This window comes from Scyliorhinus canicula, chromosome 19 (assembly GCF_902713615.1).
Source record: "Scyliorhinus canicula chromosome 19, sScyCan1.1, whole genome shotgun sequence".
Classification (NCBI taxonomy): Eukaryota; Metazoa; Chordata; class Chondrichthyes; order Carcharhiniformes; family Scyliorhinidae; genus Scyliorhinus; species Scyliorhinus canicula.
Window position 1 is genome coordinate 58840024 of NC_052164.1, and position 22232 is coordinate 58862255.

Genomic DNA, 22232 nt, shown 5'->3' on the forward strand with positions numbered 1-22232 from the left:
CACGTCCTGACTACTGCTAGGGGGCTTGTACATAACTCCCATCAAGGTCTTTTTACCTTTGCGATTCCTCAGCTCTACCCACAGAGATTCTATGTCTTCTGATGCTATATTGCCCCTTCATATCCTTTCTAACAATGCAACTCTGCCCCCTTTGCCCATTTGCCTGTCTTTTCGATAGGACACATATCCATGTATATTTAGATCCCAGCCCTGATCCCCTTGCAGCCACGTCTGTGATGCCCACAACATCGTACCGGCCAATTTCAATGTGCGCAACCAGCTCATTTACCTTGTTCTGTATACTGCGCCCGTTAAGGTACAACACCCTCAATCCTGCATTGACCACCTCCCTTCTCACACTTGTCACCTTTTTTGTTCTGCCCGAGGGTGATGTTCTATTATTTTTGTTCTCTGTGGGCAGCACGGTGGCACAATTGTTAGCATTGCTGTCTCACAGCGCCGAGGTACCAGGGTCACTGTGTCTGCGTGGGTTTTGCCCCCAAACCCAAAAGATGTGCAGGGTAGGTGAATTGGCCACGCTAAATTGCCCTTTAATTGGAAGCAATGAATTGGGTACTCTAAATTTAAAAAAAAAATTATTCTCTATTTCCCCTTCAGTTATGACACCTTCTAAGCTAACGCTCTGGTTCTCCCCCCCACCCCCCACCCCCCCCCACCCCCACCCCCACCCCCTCCACCCTAGTTTAAAACCTCCCGAGTGACACCAGCAACCTCCCAGCCAGGATATTGGTGCCCCTCAAGTTTAGATGCAACCTGTCCTTCTTGTACAGGTCGCACCTGTCCCGGAAGAGATCCCAATTATTCAGAAACAAAAGGGAAAATGCTGGAAAATCTCAGCAAGTCTGGCAGCATCTGTAGGGAGAGAAAAGAGCTAACGTTTCGAGTCCAATGACTCTTTGTCAAAGCTGGTCTAATGGTCCAAATCTTTGGATTTGGTCAGTACAGCCAACATGGGGTCATTAATGTCTCTTCAGAGATAACGTGATGTAAGTTTCTGCAAAACTGCCATGTTTACTCAAGTGTCACAGCCAGACATTGATTCAGCCATTTTTAAAGGTCTTTCTGCAGTTTTTTAAATGTTAAAAATTAGTCATGAGGATATACATATGGTCAGCTATCACCGTACCTCATGGTGGTTGTTCAATCAAGTCAGGCATCACTCTCATTCATTCGAGGCTCTCGCTCATTTGGAAACTTTCCTGGTCTGCATTTAAATTCACCATGAAGCCGTCAGCTAAACCAATCACTGGCATCCTAGCTGTGCCTTTGGTTTTGGAGGGGACGCATACCTAACTTGTTCCATGTCCTTCGGAGCACTTCTGCCCCCAATGAGGCTGCACCTCCAGCTACATTCCTTTATGGCTTTTCAACTGGGTGAGGCAACTAGCTCCCTCTCTGCACATTGTGGTAGCCACCACTAGCAGTATTATATGTATTGCGGTAAGACACATATACTAGAGGTATATGGGTAAATCCCTGCCTGCTGGCTCCTCCCAGTAGGCGGTGTATAAATGTGTGTGCTCGCCGATGCTGCAGCCATTCTGGTTCCAGCTACAGGAGGCACAACATCTTTGCTCAATAAAACCTTGATTATTCCACTACTCTCGTCTTTGTGGTAATTGATAGTGCATCACACACGTGTTTGGAAGAAGGTTTCTGCCAGCCATACTTCAGGTAATTCTTTAACTTTTTTTTACCTTTCTTAAAATCTTCCCTTCCTACAGGCTCTACCTGGGGCATCTCCCTCACTATCTCTTTCCCTGCTCTGGGACCTCTCCGGTCTCTGTGTAATTGGGGATATCCTGCGAGTCTATTTTAAATTCTATTGCTCATTCCTGGACACCATTTAACTTTAATGGCCTGGGTTTGTCCCTGCTACTTTAGAGCGGCTTTGTTCTGTTTCACCCTTTTGGGCCTTCTCCAGGATTCAGCTCTGCCGTAGATTTCTGCTGGCTGGCATGGGCCTCTTTTTTTTCCCACTGGCTGACACCTAGCCACCAGCCAAATTGTTCCCATGGAGGAATGATTCCTCAAGTTCAGGGATAACACCTATTGTAACAGGGCCTGTCACAACGTCATACTCCAGGTCAACCTTACAGAGGGAGGCAAACAAAGAGCCTCCTCCCACTCCACTGAGCAGAGTGTTGGCCTTCAGGGAGTAGTCAGGAATTTAGGTTTCTCTCCATTAAGGACTGAATGGCCTCTGTCTCCTAGAGCCGGACACTGACTTGCTCACATTTTTGGTCGGGGGACTGTTCCTGAAAGGACAAAACTCCGGAAGCTCTCTGGAAGTTTGGCTCAAACACATATAGTGCCATACCCTCCAAAAGATACGTTTTTGCAGCGAGAGCCTCTGCCTGTTCTGTGACACTACTCAATGGGGTGTCCCAGGGGGAATGACTGACATGGAGCCTGATTAGACCAACAGGTTTTCCCTCGCAATCTCCAGCACATATCAGGAATGGCCAATTTTATTGCGACGGGAACACACCGGTCACAGAGGGTCCTCCTTTCAGCCGACAGGAGTACTATCCACACCCTCCTTTATATGTTTTCTTCTCTTGGTGGGAGACCCATTCCCATCTGGGTCACCTTGCTTTCCTGCCAATATTCAGGAGAATGTTTTGGAAAGGTTCCATCCAAGTTTCTAAGCCTATGGATGAGATCATAGCTGTCTGCTGTGACTGCCACATCCTAGTCTGTGAGGATTCTCTGCTCCTCTAAATGCATCTGCAGGTGGGTGGATAGACTATTTAAAAATTCCTCACGCAATCGCAACTCACGCAATCGCAACTCACGCAATCGCAACTCACGCAATCGCAACTCACGCAATCGCAACTCACGCAATCGCAACTCACGCAATCGCAACTCACGCAATCGCAACTCACGCAATCCGTCATCGGTGCGTTGGATTCTTAGAGGTTTTACCCATTAGTTGAACATTATTCAGCTATTCAAGCTTGATGTAGGTTTATGCATGCTTATTTTGTTAAATAAATTTAGAGTACCCAATTATTTATTTCCCAAGTAAGCGACAATTTTGCGTGGCCAATCCACCTTACCTGCACATCTTTTGGGTTGTGGGGGTGAGGCCCACGCAGACACAGAGAGAATGTGCAAACTCTACACGGACAGTGACCTGGGGTAGGGATCGAACCGGGGTCCTCAGCACCGTAGGCAGCAGTGCTAACCACTGCGCCGCCATTATGTAGGTTTCTTATGAGAGTTCTGGAATTGCTGCCAGTTTGTGTCTGGGACTAACTCAGGGGCATTTTGGATGGAAACCTTGGACTACTCATAATTCAGGGACACATCAGGGGTCAGTATGGACTAGATCCCTTGGGCTCTCCCTGGTAGCTTGAATTTCAAATATCCAGATCTCTTATGGCCATTTTAGTTCTCCTGCTATTTTCTTCAAAAGTGGAAAAAAACGACTCCAGATCACTCTCATCAAATTTGGGAAAGGATCTGGCATATCTGAAGGTTCAGAGGGGTTTTCTGGGTTAGGGAGATAGAGGGTGCTATCGGATAGAGAAGGATTTTTCCTTGCTTCTTCCAGCTGTCTGTTCACTGTCTCCCTTTGAGCTGCTAGCTCCATTTCCAATCTGCAGAGCTGGGATTCTCTTTCACTTTCCTGTCCCCTTGCTCTTTCTCCCTTTCTCTTTCACACTACTGAAATTCTAGCTGTATCCCGAGCTGTTCCAGTTTGAACTTGGCTTGGGAAGAGATTCAGAGTCAAGCTCCACATCCAACGGTTTTACCAATAATATGAGATCCAACAACTGGATCAGATCACTTCTCTTCACTTTATTGGGCACCTGCACCTTCCTCACTACAACTTTCAGTTGCCCTGTGCTAAGGGACCACTCAAATTTCCTTGCTGGGCATCAAATGTTGCCATATACTTAACATAAGGGCAAAGGAATTTGCTGTGGTAAGTTACTGTCTTTTAAAATTAATTCCAGTCACAGAGATTTTCCCTTTTTGTTTCCAATTGGCTCTTTTACTTCAGATTTGTCTACTTGAACTCTGGTTGAGTTCAAATGGGTGATCCCGAATTTGAGCCCCCAATTTCTGTTATGGAGGAGGGGTATCTGCCTCCATCACACCCTCAGGTAGCACATTCCAGATCCTAACCAATCATGACTTAAAATAAATTTTCCTCATGTCATCATTCTCAATCCCTCCAGTCAATGGGAATAATTTCGATCCATTTACTCTGTCCAGACCCCAGATGATTTTGAATATCTCTCCCAAATCTCCTCTCCAGCTTCTTCTCTATCAAGGAGAGCAACCCCATCTATCCAATCAACGTCCGTAACTGAAGTTCCCCATCCCTGGAACTACTCTTATAAATCTTTTCTACAGCCTCTCTAAAGTCTTGACTTCCTTCCTGAAGTGTGGTGCCCAGCTGAGGTCATAGAATCCCTACAGTGCAGAAGGAGGCCATTCAGCCCATCGCTGAAACCTTCCAAAAGAGCGCTCTATCCAGGTTCTCTGCCCCACCCACACCACCCTATGCCTTTTTTTTTTCTTTTTTTTTTATAAATTTAGATTACCCAATTATTTTTTTCCAATTTTTAGGGGGCAATTTAGCATGGCCAATCCACCTACTCTGCACATTTTTGGGTTGTGGGGGCGAAACCCACGCATACACGGGGAGAACGTGCAAACTCCACACGGACAGTGACCCAGAGCCGGGATCGAACCTGGGACCTCAGCGCCGTGAGGCAGCTGTGCTAACCACTAGGCCACCGTGCTGCCCTACCACCCTATGCCTTAACCCTATATTCTAACCCACACATCCCTGGATACTAAGGGGAAATTTTAGCATGGCCAATCCACCTAATCTGCACATCTTTGGACTGTGGGAGGAAACCGGAGCACCCAGAGGAAACCCACGCAGACAGGGAGATAAAGTGCGAACTCCACACAGACAGTCATCCGAGACCGGAATTGAACACGGGTCCCTGGCGCTTTGAGGCAGCACTACTAACCACTATGCCACACCCATATGTTGCAAAGGTGGAACATGACTTCCATGCTTTTATACTCTATTGCTCTATTCATAAAGTTTAGGATCATGTATGCTTGATCAATCAGCCCTGGTACCTTTGATGGTTAATCACTTGGCTGTGTCAGGCACAAATTCGAAGTTGTAGATGACATAAAACTTGAAACTATTATGAACGATGAGGAGTATAGTGATAGACTTTGAGAGGACATGCGGACTAGTGGAGTGGGTGGACCCAGGGCAGATGAAATCTAATGCTGAGAAATGAAAAGTGATACATTTGGTCAGAAGAATGAGGAAAGGCAACATAAAATAGAGTAAAATTCAAAAGAGGGTGGGGGTGCAGGGAGGCCTTGTGGTTTATGTGTACAAATCATTTTGTAGCACTTTATCAGGCACCATTTGGAGGACTATGTACACCACGTCAACCCTAGCCAACAAGCACCGTTACCTCATCAAAAACCTTGATCAAGTTAGCCAAACGCGATTTGCCCTTCACACATCCTTGATGGCTTTCCTTAATTAATTCACAATTATCTCCAAGTCAATATTAATAAAAAAACATTTCCACACCGATGTTAAGCTGACTGGCCTGCAGTTGCTGGTTTTACCATCACACCCTGTTCTGAACAAGGGTGTAACATTTGCAATTCCCCAGAAACTGTGTGTGAGATGGTGAGTCTGTGTGAGGGTGTGTGTACGTGAGGCTGTGTATGATGGCGTGTGTGCGCGAGAGTTTGTGCGAGACGGTGAGTCTGTGTAAGGGTGTGTGTGAGGCTGTGTATGATGGTGTGTTCCATGTATGGGGATGTGTGTGAGGGTGTGTCAGTGTAAGGATGTGCATGTAAGTGTGTGTGAGGGTGTTTTTGTCAGGCTGTCTGAATATATGCCCATTACCTTTAAGGGCGTCCAGTACCGCCAGACCCCAACGTGCCGGCTCTTGATCTCAAACACACCCAATGCCCATCAACCTTGCTGATGATTCGGAATATCCTTGGCCACAGGCAGGAGTGGGCAGAAGCTGCCACACAGACAGGGAAGCACCCAGTGCAGCTGTGCTATGTTCCTATAAGAACCACTCACAGAATGTGCACTCTCCAGATCGTATAGAACAAGTTGACTACATTGCCCACAGCAGGTTCAGGATCACATATGTGGCAGCTCCAAGTTGTGACTGTTTGCCAGACACTCGGTCTACAATCTCTGCCCCACAACTCCCTGCCCTACCTTCACTCCTTTCCATTGGTATTTTCCTCAACTGAGCTGCTGCTCACTGGTTTTCCTGTCACATTGAACTAGCGATTGAGACAAAGGAGCAACTAATGGCCCTTGGGATCAGCCCTGCCACTTCTCCAGAGGTCATTTTGATTCTGTTGGGGGTAATCAGGTGGCAGCAGCTCTTCATCAAAGTCCAGGAGTAGAACAGGCAGCACGGTAGCATAGTGGTTAGCATAATTGCTTCACAGCGCCAGAGTCCCAGGTTCTATTCCCGGCTTGGGTCACTGTCTGTGCGGAGTCTGCACGTTCTCCCAGTGTCTGCGTGGGTTTCGTCTGGGTTCTCCGGTTTCCTCCCACAATCCAAAGATGTGCAGGTTAGGTGGACTGGCCATGATAAATTGCCCATAGTGTCCAAAATTTCCCTTAGTGTTGGGTGGGGTTACTGGGTTATGGGGGATAGGGTGGGGGTGTGGGCTTGGGTAGGGTGCTCTTTCCAAGAGCCGGTGCAGACTCGATAGGCCGAATGGCCTCCTTCTGCACTGTAAATTCTATGACAAGAATGAAGCTGGGAGACCAGAGCCAAAGGGGCAACAGCATAAATTGACCATGTTTCCCAGTGAACTGCTCGACAGAGCGGCAGGCTGAATTCCTTCTGGAGCTGACGGCAATTTGGCTGTTGTGACGTTCAGTGCCACAGACTGGACCCACACAGGGTTAATCATCTCCTCACAAGATCAAACATACCTCAACCCTGCTCCCTAATGTATGGGGTTAGACCATCACATGGAAGCATGACAGGATAAGCATTAAATGGCATCTCCCGCACTGTCAGAGTTCCCCACGCGGCCGGCCACGTGCGACTCATGGGGGCCGCCATCTTGGACGCCATCTTCCTCGCCGCCCGCCACGTGTGATCCACGGGCCCCGACCTGCATCTCCACGCTCGGACAACTCATCGGAAGAGTACGACCTCCCCAGGCGCTCGTCACGCGGCCCTCAACTCGGCGCAGTCACCCTGGATCAATCACACCCGAAGCATCTGTGAAATTCTATGGCAGAGGTCCAAATCAACGGGTACAACACACCATGCTTTTTCGACTCTGGGAGCACAGAGCTTCATACACCCAGACCTGGTAATATGCTGTTCACTCCCCGTTTTCCCCGTGCAGCAAACTATCTCGCTCACTTCAGGCTCCCATTCTGTCCAGATCCAGGGGCGCACCGCCACGACACTCGCAATCCGAGGCGCTACTCAAAATTTCAACTCTACGTTTTGCCCGACCTCTGCGCGCCACTCGTATTAGGCCTAGATTTTCAGTGTAACCTTAAGAGCCTCACCCTCAGCTTCGGCGGGCCCCTGCCCCCACTTACTATCTGCAGCCTCGCTACGCTGCGAATCTCCCACCCCCCCTCCTCTCTTCACCAATCTCACAAAGGACCGTAAACCCGTAGCCACTCGTAGCAGGCGATACAGCCTGCAGGATAGGGTGTTTATCAGATTAGAGGTCCGAAGGCTTCTCAGTGAGGGGATTATAGAGGCCAGCAATAGTCCCTGGAGAGCTCAGGTGGTGGTTGTTAAGACCGGGGAAAAATTCCGCATGGTTGTCGACTATAGTCAGACCATAAATAGATTTCCGCAGTTGATCTGAAGTCTGCATACCATCAGCTCCCAATCCACCCGGAGGACCACCACTACACGGCATTCGAGGCCGATGGTCGCCTCTTCCATTTCCTCCAGGTCCCCTTCGGCGTCACTAATGGGGTCTCGGTGTTTCAACGAGCAATGGACCGAATGGTGGACCAGTACGGGCTGCGGGCCACGTTTCCGTACTTGGACAATGTCACCATCTGCGGCTATGACCAGCAGGACCACTACGCCAACCTCTACCGTTTTCTCCAGACGGCACAGAAATTAAACCTCACTTATAACAAGGAGAAATGCGTTTTCCGCACAAACAGACTGGCCATCCTCGGCTACGTCGTGGAAAACGGAGTCCTGGGCCCAGACCCGGACCGCATGCGCCCCCTCTTAGAACTCCCCCTCCCCCATTGCCCCAAGGCCCTCAAACGGTGCTTGGGTTGCTTCTCATACTACGCCCAGTGGGTCCCTCAATATGCGGACAAAGCCCGCCCACTCTTTAAGGCCACACGATTTCCCCTGTCAGCCGAGGCACGCCAGGCCTTGGACGGTATCAAGGAGGACATCGCCAAAGCGGCCATGCTGGCGGTGGATGAATCCACTCCATTTCAGGTTGAGAGCGACGCCTCAGAGGTAGCTCTAGCAGCCACACTAAATCAGGCAGGGAGACCAGTCGCATTTTTCTCCCGTACCCTCTCCGCTTCAGAACTCCGACACTCCTCAGTCGAGAAAGAAGTAGAAGCCATTGTGGAGGCTATTCGTTACTGGAGGCACTACCTCGCAGGTAGGAGGTTCACCCTCATCACCGACCAAAGATCGGTTGCCTTTATGTTTGATAACTCGCAAAGGGGCAAAATAAAATATGATAAAATTCTTCAGTGGAGGATCGAACTCTCCACCTATAGCTACGATATTAAGTATCGACCCGGGAAGCTCAACGAGCCTCCAGATGCCCTATCCCGCGGGACATGCGCCAGCGCGCAGATTGACCGACTGGAAGTCATCCACAACGACCTCTGCCACCCGGGGGTCACCCGGCTCGCCCACTACATCAGAGCCCAAAACCTGCCTTTCTCCAACGAGGAGGTAAAAGCGGTCACCAGGGACTGCCCGATCTGTGCGGAGTGCAAACCGCACTTCTATAGACCAGACAGGGTCCACCTGGTCAAGGCTTCTAGGCCCTTTGAACACCTCGTGATTGATTTCAATGGGCCACTCCCCTCAACTAACAAGAACGTTTACTTTCTAAACGTCGTAGATGAGTTCTCCTGTTTCCCATTTGCTATCCTGTGCCCCGACATGACCTCCCACACAGTCATTAGGGCCCTGCATAGCATCTTCACCCTGTTTGGTTTCCCCAGCTACGTGCACAGCGACCGGGGTTCGTCCTTCATGAGCGACGAGCTGCGGCAGTACCTGCTCGACAAGGGCATTGTCTCGAGCAGGACTACCAGCTAAAACCCCAGGGGGAACGGGCAGGTGGAGAGGGAAAACGCGACGGTCTAGAAGACCGTCCTACTGACCCTCCGGTCTAGAAAGCTCCAAGTCTCCCAGTGGCAGGAAGTCCTCCCAGACGCGCTCCACGCTATTAGGTCCCTCTTATGCACAGCGACCAATCAGACCCCTCATGAGAGGCTCTTCATTTTTTCCAGGGGCACTACCACGGGGGTCTCACTTCCGGCATGGCTGAGGACACCGGGCCGGGTATTCCTGAGGAAACACGTCAGGGTACACAAAACCGACCCCCTTGTTGAGAAGGTGCGCCTGCTCCACTCCAACCCCCAATACGCCTTCGTCGAGTTCCCTGACGGCCGTCAGGACACAGTATCTCTCCGGGATCTGGCACCCGCCGGATCCAGCGCCCCCTCTACCTCCACAGAAGGACCCCTCACCCTACACCCCATGCTGCCGCCCTCTCGCGCTCCCGAGCCCACGAGCTCGCTCCAGTTCCGTGCACCCGCGCCGGCCAGCCCCCAGCGCCCCCAGTCGAACCAGAAGAGTATGAAGCTCGGACACAACCCTCCCTGGAGTCCGCCATCATACCCCAGCACACAACACCCATCCAGCCAACGCAAGAGGCTGCAACCCCGGTGCTCCGCAGATCACAGCAGACAGTTCAACCACCAGACAGACTTACTTTGTAGACCACCACCCCCGCCGGACTTGATTTTTTTGCAGAGGGTGAATGTAACTTAGTAATTCACACTGTATTTACCAACACCATTGTAAGCGCAGTAGCGTTACCCGACCACTAGGAGTAGCAGCTCTGGGAATGCTCAGGAGTTGTTCAGGGCTCCACCCTTGGCTCCGCCCATGACTCCTTCCCCTGGACTGCTGTATAAATACCCTTATCCAGAGCCAGCCTGCAGTTCATCGAGAGTTCAACAGGTAACAGGCTGGCTCTGTAGTAAGTAGATTAAAACCACTGTTCATATCTTAAAGCACGTGTCTAGTGAATTGATGGTTCCATCACCTCCTCAACCTGCCTCCCACCCCCCAACCTGCCTCCCTCCACTCCACCGCCCCAACCTGCCTCCCACCATCTCCCCCCCCCCCCCCCCCCACCCCCACCCCCGCATCCTGCCTCCCAACCCCAGACTGAAAGGCACAGAAACCCCACAGTTTAAACAAAGTAAACAACCTGCATTCAGCGGAGTAATCTGATCCCAAATTCCGGGAACTATGAAAACTGACTCAGGATCCCAGGCACTGTGGAATCGGACCTCGGATCCCAGGGACTATGAAACCTTATCCCAAATCCTGGGGACTGTGGAATCTGATTCCAAATCGTGGGGACTGTGGAGTCTGTTCCGAGATCCCTGGGACTGTGGAGTCTGTTCCTAGAATCTGAGGTCCCAGGAAGTGTGGAATCTAACCCCAGATCCCAGGAACCGTGGAATCTGATCCCAGATCCCAGGGACTATTGGACCTGATCCCAGAGACTTTAGAATCTAATCCCAGATCCTGGGGACTGCAGAACCTGATCCTGGAAAGCAGGCACAGTTTATCTGATACAAGATTTTAGGGACTTTAGCAATCTGATGTCAGATCCCAGGGACTGTGGAATCTTATTCCAGAGACTGTGGATCCTGATTCCAGATCCACTCGGCACAGTTAGTTTTCTCAATTCTGTCTATCTCCACTTTTGCTGTCTGTCTGTCCATCTCAGTCTGTCTCTCTCTGTTCCTGACTCTCTGTCTGTCCGTCTGTGTCCCTGACTCTGTCTGTCTGTCTCTGTCTCCGTCTCTCTGTCCCTATCCCTTTTTTCATGTCTCCCACCCTCTCTGTCCCTCTCAGTCTCTCAGTCCCTGGGCGCGATTCGCCGACGCCCCGCTGGGTCGGAGAATCGCCGGGGGGACGGCGTGAATCCCGCCCCCCGCTGTCCGCCAAATTCTCCAGCACCGGAGATTCGGCGGGGCCGAGAATCACACCGCACCGGTCGGCGGCCACTCGCAACGGCCCCCCCAGCGATTCTGTGTGTGTGTGGGACACATACCCCAGTGAGAGTTAATGCGTGTGTGGGACATATACCCCAGTGAGAGTCAGTGCGTGTGTGGGACACATACCCCAGTGAGAGTTAGTGCGTGTGTGGGACATATACCCCAGTGAGAGGCAGTGCGTGTGTGGGACACATACCCCAGTGAGAGGCAGTGCGTGTGTGGGACACATACCCCAGTGAGAGGCAGTGCGTGTGTGGGACACATACCCCAGTGAGAGGCAGTGCGTGTGTGGGACACATACCCCAGTGAGAGGCAGTGCGTGTGTGGGACACGTACCCCAGTGAGAGGCAGTGCGTGTGTGGGACACGTAGCCCAGTGAGAGGCAGTGTGTGTGTGGGACACGTAGCCCAGTGAGAGTTATTGCGTGTGTGGGACATATACCCCAGTGAGAGGCAGTGCATGTGTGGGACACATACCCCAGTGAGAGTCAGTGCGTGTGTGGGACACATACCCCAGTGAGAGGCAGTGCGCGTGTGGGACACATACCCCAGTGAGAGGCAGTGTGTGTGTGGGACACATACCCCAGTGAGAGGCAGTGCGTGTGTGGGACACATACCCCAGTGAGAGGCGTGTGTGTGTGGGACACGTAGCCCAGTGAGAGGCAGTGTGTGTGTGGGACACATAGCCCAGTGAGAGTTAGTGCGTGTGTGGGACACATACCCCAGTGAGAGGCAGTGTGTGTGTGGGACACGTAGCCCAGTGAGAGGCAGTGTGTGTGTGGGACACGTACCCCAGTGAGAGGCAGTGTGTGTGTGGGACACATACCCCAGTGAGAGTCAGTGTGTGTGTGTGTGTGTGTGGGACACATAGCCCAGTGAGAGTCAGTGTGTGTGTGTGTGTGTGTGGGACACATACCCCAGTGAGAGTCAGTGTGTGTGGGGGACACATACCCCACTGAGAGGCAGTGCGTGTGTGGGACACATACCCCAGTGAGAGGCAGTGCGTGTGTTGGACACATAGCCCAGTGAGAGGCAGTGTGTGTATGGGACACGTAGCCCAGTGAGAGGCAGTGTGTGTGTGGCCCCTACCCCAGTGAGAGTCAGTGTGTGTGGGACACATACCCCAGTGAGAGTCAGTGCATGTGTGGGACACATACCCCAGTGAGAGTCAGTGCATGTGTGGGACACATACCACAGTGAGAGTCAGTGTGTGTGTGGCCCCTACCCCAGTGAGAGTCAGTGTGTGTGGGACTCGTACTCCAGTGAGAGTCAATGTGTGTGGGACACGAAGCCTAGTGAGAGTCAGTGTGTGTGTGTGGGGGACACATAGCCCAGTGAGAGTCAGTGTGTGTGTGTGTGGGACACGTAGCCCAGTGAGAGTCTGTGTGTGGGACACGTAGCCCAGTGAGAGTCAGTGTGTGTGTGTGTGTGTGTGTGTGGGACACGTAGCCCAGTGAGAGTCAGTGTGTGTGTGGCCCCTACCCCAGTGGGAGTCAGTGTGTGTGTGGGACACGTAGCCCAGTGAGAGGCAGTGTGTGTGTGGGACACGTAGCCCAGTGAGAGGCAGTGTTTGTGTGGGACACGTAGCCCAGTGAGAGGCAGTGTTTGTGTGGCCCCTACCCCAGTGAGAGTCAGTGTGTGTGGGACCCATTCCCCAGTGAAAGTCAGTGTGTGTGGGACCCGTACCCCAGTGAGAGGCAGTGTGTGTGGTAATCAATCTGTTTATCTCATGAACAGGCATTGATTGCCCTGACTGTCAAAAAGCTGCTGCGGAGGGCAGGCAGACTGGTAAATGCTGGCGGGTAGAGGGCCCCCACACACACAGACAGACAGAGACAGTCAGAACACAAACACACACACACACACACACAGAGTCAGAGACACAGACACGCACACACAAGGACACACACACAGACAGAGTCAGAGACACAGACATGTTCACATAGACAGAGATACACACTACAGACAGACACACACACACAGTGACACACACACACACACAGTGACACACACACACACACACAGTGACACACACACACACACACAGAGTCAGAGACACAGACACGCACACACAAGGACACACACACAGACAGAGTCAGAGACACAGACATGTTCACATAGACAGAGATACACACTACAGACAGACACACACACACACAGTGACACACACACACACACACACAGTGACACACACACACACACACAGTGACACAGTGACACACACAAAGTTACACTGCTCGCTGAACGCAGTGACGATTCGCTGAGACATTTAGAATTAAGAAAATAACTGTCAAAATCCCTTAATTAACTTTCCCAGGGTTAGTTGGGAACCATTGGAATCTGCAGGGTAGTGTGATTCCCAACCCGGACGATAAATGTCAATTCACCCCACTAAGAAAGTGAAACGTTTCTGCAATGATTCATCTAATCATTAATGTCCAGTACAAAAAGCACAGACCAGAGACAAAGAACCCATTTCACCAGACAGGACTGCTGTCCCTTTCTGAACTGGTACAGGGGGAAGGAGAGTGGGACAGGGGGAGACAGTGAGAGGGAGTGGGAGAGTGGGAATAGAGAGGGACAGAGGAGGGAGAGAGAGAATGACAGGGAGAAGGGGACAGGGAGATGGAAGGACCAGGAGGCAGAGAGACTGAGTGAGAGGGACAGGGAGTCGGGAAAGAGGAACATTGGGATGGGACAGACAGAGGGGGAGATTGGGATGGGACAGACAGAGGGGGAGATTGGGATGGGACAGACAGAGGGGGAGATTGGGATGGGACAGACAGAGGGGGAGATTGGGATGGGACAGACAGAGGGGGAGATTGGGATGGGACAGACAGAGGGGGAGATTGGGATGGGACAGACAGAGGGGGAGATTGGGATGGGACAGACAGAGGGGGAGATTGGGATGGGACAGACAGAGGGGGAGATTGGGATGGGACAGACAGAGGGGGAGTTTGGGATGGGACAGACAGAGGGGGAGATTGGGATGGGACAGACAGAGGGGGAGATTGGGATGGGACAGACAGAGGGGGAGATTGGGATGGGACAGACAGAGGGGGAGATTGGGATGGGACAGACAGAAAGGGAGATTGGGATGGGACAGACAGAGATGGAGATTGGGATGGGACAGACAGAGATGGAGATTGGGATGGGACAGACAGAGAGGGAGATTGGGATGGGACAGACAGAGAGGGAGATTGGGATGGGACAGACAGAGGGGGAGATTGGGATGGGACAGACAGAGGGGGAGATTGGGATGGGACAGACAGAGAGGGAGATTGGGATGGGACAGACAGAGAGGGAGATTGGGATGGGACAGACAGAGAGGGAGATTGGGATGGGACAGACAGAGAGGGAGATTGGGATGGGACAGACAGAGAGGGAGATTGGGATGGGACAGAGAGGGACATTGGGATGGGACAGACAGAGAGGGAGATTGGGATGGGACAGAGAGGGACATTGGGATGGGACAGAGAGGGACATTGGGATGGGGCATTGGGATGGGACAGAGAGGAACATTGGGATGGGACACACACACACGGACAGACACAGTGATGGGAGGACATTCAGAGAGAGTTCATACCGGGACAGGAGTGCAGAGCCTGCGGGCGGATAATGAAGTCAGCTCTGGAGGCCAGGGTCAGTTCCAGGTGACTGCGGCTGTCCTTGGCCAGAATGTCATCGATCATGAAAGTTTTGTAGCGCCTACCCCCTGCCTTGTACATGCCGGGGAATGTGAGGCTCCGCTGGGCTGGAGCCTGCATGCTGATCCGCTCTGAAATAGTCCCGAATGAACTGCTCTCCAACTCCTCAGTAACTGAGCTCCACCCGCAGCCACTTATAAAGCACCTGATAAAGATCTTCACAAGCCAGCGGGGACAGGCGGCCTGTCAATCAGCCTCTCCCTGCACATTCACAGGGGAGGGAGGAAAGCTTACACAGAACTGGGGGAGAAAGGGGGTCCCAGACTGGGGGGATAAACAGAGAACAGAGAATGGTCCAACTCCTGTCACAGCTCCTGTAGCCTCCCTTATCCAGGTCGCTCAGGGTCCCAGCTCCATTTCACACTAACAGCACCAGTATGGGGAGGGGGATTAAACAGCGGCAGCTCCCTGAAAACTGCCGGGACATGTGAGAGACTGAGGGAGCTGCCTGGAAAGATTCCAATTACTGTCCCTATTCTGTAGTTATAGAATCCCTATTGTACAGAAGGAAGCCATTCAGCCCATCGAGTCTGAACTGTCACTCTGAAATAGCACCCTACCTAGCTCCCCCCCCCCCCCCCCGCTCCCCCCCCCCTCCCCTTCCTCTCCATGTCACCCCGCACATTGATCATGGTCAATCCACCTAACCTGCACGTCTTTAGACTGTGGGAGGAAACCGGAGCTCCCGGAGGAAACCCACGCAGACATGGGGAGAACATGCAGACTCCACACAGGCAGTGACCCAAGGCAGAAATTGAGCCTGGGTCCCTGGTACTGTGAGGCAGCAGTGCTAACCCCTGTGCTGTTCTGTTGTTCCTCGAAGGCAGGAGGGCAGTCAGATGGACGATCCCCCCCCCCCCCCCCCGTTTCTCCTATGAGTGCCTGAGTGTACTGGAGGAGGGACAGGCAGCAAATTCTCATGGTCAGGGACAGCAGGAGAAGGCCACCCCACCTGACCAAAGCAGCCTGGGCAGAGATTACTGCCCAAGTTAGTGGACAAGCCATGATGTGCTGCATGTAACTTCAATACTGGAAAAGGTTCAATGATCTTCAGTGGATGGCAAGGGTAAGTGCAGAGATGGCATGCCTGTGCAGAGAATTGTAGTCAGATGCCTGTTCCTTTGTGTGCTCAGGGGTTTGAGTGTGTGTGCCAATTGGCAGCAAACCCTGTTGTGATGAATGTAGGAATTTTATATATATTTTATTAAATATATTTGTGGCAAGAAGGGTTATAAACATGGTTCAGTGTGTGTATATAACTGCTGTAGTAATGTTTTTTTAAAATCCCAGTTTGAAAGGCAACGGACACTTTGGCTATAACAGTGCAATTAAAGCATCGTAAAAGTAAGACAATCATTCATTCAAACCATGTATATTGTTCATCTGAAGTTGGGCTAATGGAATTTTGTTTATATAAAGAAGGTTCCCTGGGGAGTAGAAATTATAGACATTGTGCGGGATTCTCCGTTCCTGAGACTAAGTGTTGATGCCGGGGCAGGATTCGTGGACGACCACGACAGCAAAACCGGTGCCACACCTGGACCGATTTAGCACCGGCGACACGTGGAACACAATCAAATTCCAATGAGAAATGGTGCAGGATTCGCCGGGTCCGTGATTGACACTCAGGAGGCTGACAAGCTGCAGCCACATAGACACACTTCACTCCCCACACACACCATCCCAGCCAACAAGATAGCACTGGGTGCGCACCCCGCTAATGGGTCGGTTGGGGCCAGAGTGCAGCTAGGGGGATGCCCTGGGGGAACACTCATATGACCTGTGGCTCTAAGTTCACAGTGGGCTGTCAGTGGCATGCACAGCTGCATGGCTGCCTTGCTGACTGCCATAATGATGCCCATCTACCCCGACCCCACAGCCCACCCCCTGGCCACACCCTGCTACCCCCACAGCCCTGGCTGAAGCCCCCAACCAGTGGCACAACTATCAGTAAACACAGGTGATGTTGGACATTTTCCGGACCACCCCTCTCTCCCTCAGCAGCCACAACCCCAGTTTCACGATTTGTAAAAGCACAAGTGAACCTCCTTGTCAGGAATTCAATCCAGTGGAGGCGGAGCATCACGGAAGCCCCAAGGAATGCTGGGTCACGCCTGCTAATGATATGCCTCTGGCATTTCCTGTACTTGCGTTTTGGAGTGCTTTGACACTTTCAAGCCATTGCAATTTAGCGTGAAACCAGTGCCCGCCGCGATTTCAGCGTCAAACCCACGTTAAAAGATTTTGCCTGTTAACAGAACAGCTGGCAGGTTAAACAGTGGTTTGACATAGACAAGAATCTTCAAGCTGGTTCCCGAAGGATCTCTCTCTCTTAAAGCAGTTTACCCAAGGTGTCTCTTTACAGCGAGTATTCCTGGGTTGGCTAACTGTATTTAAACCTGAGATGGGTTTTGCTTAAGTGAAGATAAAAGATAGCAGTTAGAATTTAGTGTTTCAGTCTCATTGTTACGCATTGTTTAACATGTAATAGTAACCTATTTTCTTTATGATGTTGAGGTTAGTTTTAAGACTGTTATTAATAAAGTTTGTTTTAATATAACATATATTTGTGCATGGAATCACTCCTGGAGAAAAATATCCTTTCCTCACAGTCTTACAAATTAAATTAAATATTGGATTTCTGCCCAGTATCCTAGCAGCTGTTGGGGTCTGGTCCAGGATCATATTGCCCAGCAACTCCACTAGGGGCACCCTGCATTGGAAGTAACCAGATACATGGCAAAGGAATCACTATACTGGCACTCCATATATGGCGACGTAGAGAGGGAAATAGTCAGATGTGCACCATGCATCACACTCAAGCCACACAAAATCAAAGAGACACTGCATCGACATGATGTCCCGGACATCCCATGCTCTTTCACAGTAGCTGATACTTTCAAATGAAATGGTGAACAACATTTTGCCCTTGTTAATTCATATCCCCAGTGGTTTGAACCCAACCACCTGCCAGGCATGAAGAGTAACACAGCCATAATCCAGCTCAAGAGATAGTTTGCTACACACAGCACCCCTCAGAGAATGATAGACGTTGTCGCCAAATTGTCTCCATTGAGTTTAGGAACTTTGGACACCAATGGGACTTTGAGCATATCATGAGCAGCCCCCTATACCCACAATCCAACAGCCTGGTGGAATGGATGGTTACGCTCAGCCAAACATCTACTAGAGAAATGTGCCCAAGATTATTTTATTACTGTGCTGCATTCTGTGAAATATGTCAAGACAGGATCTGTCCTCATCAGCACAGTGACTGTTTCTCACGTGCACCAGGACCACAAATCCTCCTCCCAACTCTCTTGGAGCCCAAACTCAAAACCGATGTGAGTGGTGCCCTCATGGAATGCTAATTAAGAGAAAACTGATACTATAATCGAGATGCTCACAGACTCGACCCTCTAGGACCTGGTCAAATGATCAGCATCCAGACCATATGTGACCATGACAGGTTGGCAGTTGTACATAGCCGTGCCCCGCAGCCAAAAAGCGATTAGGAGGGGTTATTGGGTTACGGGGATAGGATGGAAGTGAGGGCTTAAGTACAGACTCGATGGGCCAAATTGTCTACTTCTGCACTGTATGTTCTATGATCTATGAATACTTCCCTCTCCATGTCGGCATATACGGAGTGCCAATATAGTGATTCCATTGCCCTGTATTTGGTTAATTCCAGCCCAGAATGCCCTGGTGGAGTTAATGGGCATTACGATCCGGGACTAAACCCCAAAAGTTGCTAGAACATCTCCAGCACACCCAATTTGCACCATTCCATACTCAGAACATATGACCAAACCAAACACCTCCCAGGACTATGTAACAAGCTAGTCTGAAAATGGCCTTTGTCTTTACAACCAAAAAAGGGGGAAGGGTAGGTAGACGAGACACGATGGGCAGTAGCCTAATCAATCTCTCACTGCATGTGTAAATAGTTTTGTGTTGTTGGCTTGTTTAATCTGTACTTCATAAAGTGGTTGGTTAGCACATGCTATTCTGTTACATCTCAGTATCACCTGTTGTCCCAACTTAAATGGAGAAGATGTAGACAGATGGTCACATGATGATTTGATGACATGGCTACTTAGAGGGTCACATGTTGGAAAAGCAGTATTTTCCCCAGAGGGCAGACAGAGTGGAAAAAAGTAAAAGTTGCTCAGAGTATTTAATAAACTATTGTTGTTCTATGTTCTTGGTCGGCAGTATTTCTGCAACGTAACGTGGGGTGTTCGCCCACACTGTTGGAGGGGATTTCCGGACATATCATTTAACATATAATATGTGGGGCGGCATAGTAGCACAGAGGTTAGCACTGTTGCTTCACAACTCCAGGGTCCCAGGTTCAATCCTTGGCTTGGGTCACTGCGCAAAGTCTACACGTTCTTCCCGTGTCTGCGTGGGTTTCCTCCGGGTGCTCCAGTTTCCTCCCACAGTCCAAAGATTTGCAGGTTAAGTGGATTGGCCATGCTAAAAGAAAATTGCCCTGAGTGTCCAAAAAGGTTAGGTGGGGTTACTGAGTTACGGCGATAGGGTGGAGGTGTGGGCTTAGGTAGATGCGCTTTCCAAGGGCCGGTGCAGACTAGATGGGCTGAATGGCCTCCTTCTGCGCTGTAAATTCTATGATTCTATGATATTGTTGTCACTGTGTCCCGAGTGAGGCAGACCTCCAGTGGCACTGGACATCGGACATTTAGAGGTAGTTGGAGCGTTTCCTGTACATTTGAGCCACTGGTATCTGTGGCATTCCCTCCCACCTTGGTGTCCGTGCTGAACCTGCACCAAGTCTGATCCTCTGCTCTTAAAGACCTGTTATTGGGATACTCACTGCACTCACCGAAACCCCTCTCCCTCCTGATGCTCTCATCATCTTCAGAGAAGGTCCCACCAGCAGAATACACCATCCCGATTCGATGAGATGCAGAGGCCCACCCAGTGCCTTGCAGATGAGGGATCGCTGTGTTCCAATCCTCAGTGAAGCCTTCCAGGGAAATGAGGTCCTGAAATGCTGAAAGGAAGGTTTGAAAAGCTAAAAAATTGCAAAGAAACTCAGGGACAGTGATGAACTCACAATGACAACGAAAATGCTGCTCCAGGATACTTTTATTACCCCCTTCAATGGTGAAATGCACAAAATGTGATGACTGCCCATCCGACTTGCCCGTGCGACAAGCTGAAAATTGCATGGGCAGCACAAAATCGCTGATTATTGATTTGTTAATAGCATTGATTGGCCCTTTGATTATAAACGGTACACATCTGATTCACGCGCAGCCGCCAACTTCGAAATTGCTGCAGATGTGTCTGACATATGTTACACTCTGTCAGGCCAATTGGGTCTCTGGGTGTGAAGATGACCCTGCGCCCCTTGGATTGGGTCATCAGTTTGCACCAGGCCCAATGTTGGGTTTTCCAGCCGATCGTGCCCATTCCTTGGAATATGGCCAATGACAACAGCTGGCTTGCTGGACAGGAGAGACTGTAGGTTAGGTTTCCTCTGTCTCAATATGTTCCAGTTTTCAGGCCCTGGTCATCCAATCCTGAGCATATTTCATGCTGACTGAGATTTAATTGCGGATTTTAGGTTTTGATAGCAACAACCAGGGCATCCATGGGAGATCACAGGTGGTAGATGCTGTGATGCCTGCATGCCATTGCAATGTGTAAGCGCTTAGTAGAGCAAGGGTTAATGTGGAATTAGAGAACAGCAGCACCCATGGTATGATGTATTGCATCACATGGTAATAGACTCAGAAGGAACACTCCTGAAGCAGCCGGGCTACAAGGAAACAGCACCATGCCTGACACCAACTTGAGATTTGTGAACATTTAGAAACTAACAATAAATAGTTATTGTTCAAACACACAAGTCAAAGATCTCCCCGTGAGCACTGTCCAAGGGCGGCCAAGAGTGGGTGAGCACTGTCCGAGGCCAGGCAAGAGGGGGTAAGAACTGTCCGAGGGCAGACAGGAGGGAGTGAACATTGTCTGGGGGCAAGAGGGGTGAACACTGCCTGAGGGTGCAGGAGGGGGTGAGAACGGTCTGAGGGTACAGGAGGGAGTGAGCACAGTCTGTGAGTGCAGGAGGGAGTGAGCACAGTCTGTGAGTGCAGGAGGGAGTGAGCACTGTCCGAGGGTGCAGGAGGGAGTGAGCACAGTCTGAGGGCAAGAGGGAGTGAGCACTGTCCGAGGGTGCAGGAGGGGGTGAGCACAGTCCGAGGCTACAGGAGGGGGTTAGCACGGTCTGAGGGTACAGGAGGGAGTGAGCACAGTCCGAGGGTACTGGAAGGAGTGAGAACAGTCTCAGGGTGCAGGAGGGAGTGAGCACAGTCTCAGGGTGCAGGAGGGGGTGAGCACGGTCTGAGGGTACAGGAGGGGGTGAGCACAGTCTCAGGGTGCAGGACGGAGTGAGCACGGTCTGAGGGTACAGGAGGGAGTGAGCACAGTCTGTGAGTGCAGGAGGGGGTGAGCACAGTCTGAGGGTACAGGAGGGGGTGAGCACAGTCTGTGAGTGCAAGAGGGGGTGAGCACAGTCTGAGGGTACAGGAGGGGGTGAGCACGGTCTGAGGGTACAGGAGGGGGTGAGCACTGTGTCAGAGTACAGGAGGGGGTGAGCATGGTCTGAGGGCAAGAGGGAGTGAGCACAGTCTCAGGATGCAGGAGGGGGTGAGCACAGTCTCAGGATGCAGGAGGGGGTGAGCACTGTCTGAGGGTGCAAGAGGGGGTGAGCACAGTCTGAGGGTACAGGAGGGAGTGAGCACAGTCTGTGGGTGCAGGAGGGAGTGAGCACAGTCTGAGTGTGCAGGAGGGGGTGAGCACAGTCTGTGGGTGCAAGAGGGGGTGAGCACAGTCTGAGGGTACAGGAGGGAGTGAGCACAGTCTGTGGGTGCAGGAGGGAGTGAGCACAGTCTGAGTGTGCAGGAGGGGGTGAGCACAGTCTCAGGATGCAGGAGGGGGTGAGCACTGTCTGAGGGTGCAGGAGGGGGTGAGCACGGTCTGAGGGTGCAGGAGGGAGTGAGCACAGTCTGTGGGTGCAGGAGGGAGTGAGCACGGTCTGTGGGTGCAGGAGGGAGTGAGCACGGTCTGAGGGTACAGGAGGGAGTGAGCACAGTCTGTGGGTGCAGGAGGGGGTGAGCACTGTCTGAGGGTGCAGGAGGGGGTGAGCACAGTCTGAGGGTGCAG

At 51.3% G+C, this 22232-nt stretch overlaps 1 protein-coding gene across 5 annotated transcripts in view; it reads right to left on the bottom strand.

Annotated features, from left to right (window-relative positions):
* The window catches only part of barx2 (BARX homeobox 2), a 94662-nt gene extending 79487 nt beyond the window's left edge, over positions 1-15175 (bottom strand). Inside the window, exon 1 of one of the 5 annotated variants that reach the window (XM_038779743.1) lies at positions 14918-15173. In XM_038779743.1, coding sequence (XP_038635671.1) covers positions 14918-15098 — 181 coding nt within the window. In that variant the 5' untranslated portion in view covers positions 15099-15173. Of the gene's footprint in view, positions 1-14917 lie in introns of all 5 variants that reach the window. The other 4 variants (XM_038779742.1, XM_038779739.1, XM_038779741.1 and 1 more) reach the window with 4 other exon arrangements.
* Between the last annotated feature and the right edge of the window lie 7057 nt (positions 15176-22232).